General features: G+C 39.1%; 1 protein-coding gene and 1 non-coding gene across 2 annotated transcripts in view; one reads left to right on the plus strand and one right to left on the minus strand.

Annotated features, from left to right (window-relative positions):
• Window positions 1–2,785: 2,785 nt before the first annotated feature.
• On the minus strand, window positions 2,786–2,889 carry LOC144222673 (U6 spliceosomal RNA). Its single transcript, XR_013332459.1, has one exon. It is a non-coding gene; the product is annotated as a U6 spliceosomal RNA (small nuclear RNA).
• Window positions 2,890–3,144: 255 nt separating this feature from the next.
• The window catches only part of LOC144222672 (phosphorylase b kinase regulatory subunit alpha, skeletal muscle isoform-like), a 17,791-nt gene continuing 15,661 nt past the window's right edge, over window positions 3,145–5,274 (plus strand). The window contains exons 1-3 of the mRNA XM_077753199.1: window positions 3,145–3,249; window positions 4,168–4,283; window positions 4,421–4,459. Of these exons, the coding sequence (XP_077609325.1) occupies window positions 3,171–3,249; window positions 4,168–4,283; window positions 4,421–4,459 (234 nt within the window). The 5' untranslated portion in view covers window positions 3,145–3,170. The remainder of the gene's footprint in view (window positions 3,250–4,167; window positions 4,284–4,420; window positions 4,460–5,274) is intronic.

Below are 5,274 nucleotides of genomic sequence, written 5' to 3' on the forward strand. Positions count from 1 at the left end.
CCAGTCAGAGTGGCTAAAATGAGCAAATCAGGAGACTCTAGATGCTGGCGAAGATGTGGAGAAACAGGCACCCTCCTACACTGTTGGTGGGAATGTAAACTGGTGCAGCCCCTCTGGAATACAGTGTGGAGGTTCCTCCAAAAATTAACACTAGAACTCCACTATGACCCATCAATAGCACTGCTAGGAATTGACCCAAGGGATATAAGAGTGCCGATGCATAGGGGCACATAGCAGCACTCTCAACAATAGCCAAAACATGGAAAGAGACTAAGTGTCCATCAACAGACGAATGGATCAAGAAGATGTGGTTTATCTATATAATGGAACACTACATGGCAATGAGAAAGAATGAAATCTGGCCCTGAGTAGCAACATGGATGGAACTTGAGGGTGTTATGCTGAGTGAAATATGTCAGGAAGAGAAGGACAGATACCATATGTTTGGACATATAGGTGGATTAGGAGGAAGTTAACGGAGGACCATGGGGGAGATGAAGGGGGGAAATGGTGGGAGAGAGGGAGGGAGGCAAACCATGAGAGACTCTTGAATGCCGAGAACAAACTGAGGGCAGATTGGGGTGGGGAGGAGGGGAAGGGGGTTGATGGGCATGGAGGAGGGCACTTGTGGGGATGAGCACTGGGTGTTATATGGAAACCAACTTGACAATAAACTATTAAAAATAAATAAAGTTAATCTGCTTGGACCAGAATTGCCTAATAAAAAATAATTGAGTCTAAGATAAAAAAAATAATGGTTTACTGCCCAAACTATTGTCATAACAGTATTTTCCCATCCTTGGAGATTGAGGTCTCCTCTGATTTCCAAAGCATTTATTGTCTATACCTCTCATTTGGCACTTAGTATAGCCACGTTTATTGTCGTTTATTTTGTTTACATGTGTGATCTCACCCAAATAGTTGTTCAGCTTCTCAAGGTCAAGTACCATGTCCTACCTGTTTGTTAATAACATTGTGTAAAGTCATGACCCACATGTAATAAGCTCTCACTAGCTGTCTGATATTTTTTTTAGTTTTTTTCAAGTTTTTATTTAAATTCCAGTTAGTTAACATACAGTGTAATATTAGTTTCAGATGTACAATAAGTGATTGAACACTTCCATACAAAACCAGGTTCTCATCATTACAAGTGCCCTCCTTAATGCCCATCATCCATTTAACCCCATTCCCCCACTCAACTCCCCTCCAGCAACCCTCCGTTTGTTCTCCATAGTTAAGAGTCTGTTTTCTGATTTGCCTCTCTTGCTACCCTTGTGTTCATCTGTTTTTTTCTTAAGTTCCACATATGAGTGAAATCATATGGTGTGTGTCTTTCTCTGACTGACTTATTTCACTTAGCATAATATACTCTAGCTCCATCCATGTCATTGCAAATGGCAAGATTCAAGATTTCATTCTTTTCTTGGTCTGAGTAATATTCCACTGTATATATACATCTCATCTTTATTCATCAGTCGATGGACATTTAAGCTCTTTCCACAATTTGGCTATTGTTTATAATGCTGCTAAAAACTGTAGGGTGCATGTGCCCCTTCAAATCAGCATTTTTGTATCCTTTAGATAAATACCTAGTGTAATTTCTGATTCGTAGGGAGCTCTACTTTTAACTTTTTGAGGGACCTCTTTACTGTTTTCCAGAGTGGCTGTACCAGTTTGCATTCCCACCAAAAATGTAAGAGGGTTCCCCTTTATCTGCATCCTCGCCAACACCTGATGTTTACTGTGTTGTTAATTTTAGCCATTCTGACTGATGTGAGGTGATATCTCATTGTAGTGTTGATTTGTATTTCTCTGATGAGGAGTGATATTGAGCCTCTTTTCATGTGTCTGTTAGCCATCTGTATGTTGTCTTTTGGAAAAATGTCCATTCATGTGTTGTGCCCATTTCTTAACTGGATTATTTGTTTTTTGGGTGATGGATGAGTTTACAAGTTCTTCTTATATTTTGGATACTAACCCTTTATCACATATATTATTTCCAAATATCTTCTCCCATTCTGTAGGTTGCCTTTTAGGTTTGGTGATTGTTTCTTGGCTGTGCAGAACCTTTTCATTTGCATGTAGTCCCAATAGTTTATTTTTGCTTTTGTTTCCCTTGCTTCAGGAAACATATGTAGAAAGAAGTTGCTACAGCCAGTGTCAAAGAGGTTACTGCCTGTACCATCTTGTAGGATTTTTATGGTTTCAGGTCTCACATTTAGGTCGTTCATCCATTTTGAATTTATTTTTGTCTCTGGTATAAGGAAGTGGTTCAGAGTCATTCCTCTGCATATTGCTGTCCAGTTTTCCCAAGACGATTTGTTGAGGAAACTTATCTTTTTCCCATTGGGTATTCTTTCCTGCTTTGCTGAAGATTAGTTGACCATATAGTTGTAGGTTCATTTCTGAATTTTCTTTTCTGTTCTATTGATCTATGTACCTGTTTTTGTGCCAGTACCATACTGTCTTGATTACTTCAGCTTTGTAATATACCTTGACCTCTGGAATTGTAATGCTTTGCTTTTCCTTTTCCAGATTGCTTTGGCTGTTTGGAGTCCTTGTGGTTCCTTACAAATTTTAAGATTATTTGTTCTAGCTCTGTGTAAAATGCTGGTGGTATTTTGATAGGGACTGCATTAAATGTGTAAATTGCTTTGGGCAGTATAGACATTTTAACAATATTTGTTCTTCCAATCCATGAACATGGAATGTCTTTCCATTTTTTTGTGTCGTCTTCAATTTCTTTCATCGATGTGCTACAGTTTTCAAAGTACAGTTCTTTCACCAAAATATGGAATGCTTCGCAAATTTACATGTCATCCTTGCACATGGGCAACACTAATCTTCTCTGTATTGTTCCAGTTTTAATATATGTGCTGNGTATATCATGGTCCTGAGATCAAGCCCCACCTTGGGCTCCACACTGAGCTTAGAGCCTGGTTAAGAGCCTCCCCCCCACACACACACAAAAACCTATTGCACTACGAATACCTGGACAATATGGTGCTAAAAATTTATTTGTAATTCTATTTTTCCAATCAATCGAGTAACTCAGAAATTCTAAGAAATAAAGGAAATAGAGAAAAAATAGGGTGGGTATATCAGGCAAATTATATAGTCCTTTGTACTAACATTTCTGATGACTAGCTGAGGAAGCCACAGACAGCCTGATGAATCTCAGTCCTTCAGCCATGAAGAACCTCCTGCATCACATTCTCAGTGGCAAGGAGTTCGGAGTGGAACGAAGTGGTAAGATTGAAAAACCGCATTTCCATATTAGAGTATTAGCTTGGTCTCATTTGATTTTAAAATGTTTTTATTTTATCAGAGTAACCTTTCCCCCAACTAAATAGAACCCCAGTATATTAAACAGTTAAAAGCAAAGCTGTCTTCTGGAACAAGATTTGGAAACTACTGTATATGTCTCTTTTTTCCTGCTTAAATGACAAATCAACTAGGTGAATTACCATCATGTTTTGTTTTTGCACTGTTCTTTCGCATTATCTTGAATCTCTACTTTAGGACAACTGACAACCCGTATCATTTGAAACTTTCTTGTATTCCATTTGGCAGTAATTTAGTAGCATTTGCAGTAATGTGTCTGTGTGTATATCGGATATATCGGATATATCGGATATATCGGATATATCCTTTCACCTGTGAATTCACATACATCTTAGGGTTCATTACAAATTAATCCTCCACTTGGCACTTGGCGGTTTGGCCGTACTGTTTGGTACCAAGTACCTAAAGCAGAGCAGATGAAAAAGGCTATCTCTCCTGTTCTACTTTCAGGCCCAGGATAAATAAACATATAATGTCAGATGGATGGATACTAGACCTTAGAATGGTAAAAGAAAGTCATAAAAACATTGCTTCTCAAGTCTTACTGTGCATAAGGATCACATGGGGAACTTGCAAAAGTACAGACTGATTCAGTAGGCCTGTAGTGGGACCCAAGATTCTACTAACAAGCTCCTTGGTGATGCTGATGCTGGTTGTGTGTGGACCACATTTTGAATAGCACAGTTATAGTGGGTTGGTTGTTTTCATTATTATTATTAACATAAAAGGAGGACATATATATAAGTCTTTTAAGCATGGTGGAGAAAATTATTTGTACCTGATTATCCTCTCTCTTTCTGTTTAATCTGTCATGCTATGTAGTTCGTCCCACTGATTCAAATGTCAGCCCTGCTATTTCTATCCATGAGATTGGTGCTGTTGGGGCAACCAAAACAGAACGAACTGGGATAATGCAGTTAAAAAGTGAGATAAAGCAGGTAAGACATCTTGGGATATCTTGGGAGATTAGCTGGGATATTGTCCTGTTTAAGAACATTCTTTTGGAATTGTTCTTTATTAGAATCATGTGTTTTGTTTCCTATCCTGCATTTAATTGGAGCCATTTATTTTTCAGGTGGAATTTCGTAGACTATCTATCTCAACTGAGAGTCAGGTGAAACAACTAGGGATCCTTTAACATAATTTAACCTGCCTTTAGTTCTATATGAAATGCATGAGCTCATGGCCTTTTTACAAATAAGATAACAAACCACAGAGTAACTTGTTTGGTAGCATTCATTTTATAGATAGCTTTCCTTTTATGGACCAAACTATTTTGCTAATTTTAGCAGGAAAGTAATTTGTTTCTGTTAGCAAGAAATTGAAACCCTGAGTTCCTCTTGTTAGAATTAACATGTGATTTTGGAATTAATTTTCTCTATGAGACTAGACTCCATTTCCTTACATTTAAGAACAGGTACTAGAGAGAACACCAGATTGGGTGAGGGCCTTTTTAAAAATCTAGTTTCTCAGGGCTCCTGGGTGGCTCAGTCACTTGAGCGTCCAACTCTTAATTTCTTTTTTTTCTAATTTATTTCTGAGAGAGAGAGAGAGACAGTGTGTGAAGGGGAGGGTCAGAGAGAGAGGGAGACACAGAATCTGAAACAGGCTCCAGGCTCTGAGCTGTCAGCACAGAGCCCGACGCGGGGCTCGAACCCACGAACCATGAAATCATGACCTGAGCCGAAGTCGGACGCTTAACCGACTGAGCCACCCAGGTGCCCCCCAACTCTTGATTTCTGCTCAGATCAAGATCCAGCAGTCATGGGATCAAGCCCCATGTGAGGCTCTGCTGCTTACGATTCTCTCTCTTCCTCTGCCCCACTCTCCTGCGCTCGCTCGCTCGCTCTCTCTCTCTCTCTCCCCCTAAAATTTAAAAAAAAAATCCAGTTTCAGGCATTTTCCCCAAATAAGATTTTTATCATTTTT

The sequence above is a fragment of the Crocuta crocuta genome, unplaced genomic scaffold (assembly GCF_008692635.1).
Source record: "Crocuta crocuta isolate KB4526 unplaced genomic scaffold, BGI_CrCroc_1.0 scaffold2168, whole genome shotgun sequence".
Classification (NCBI taxonomy): Eukaryota; Metazoa; Chordata; class Mammalia; order Carnivora; family Hyaenidae; genus Crocuta; species Crocuta crocuta.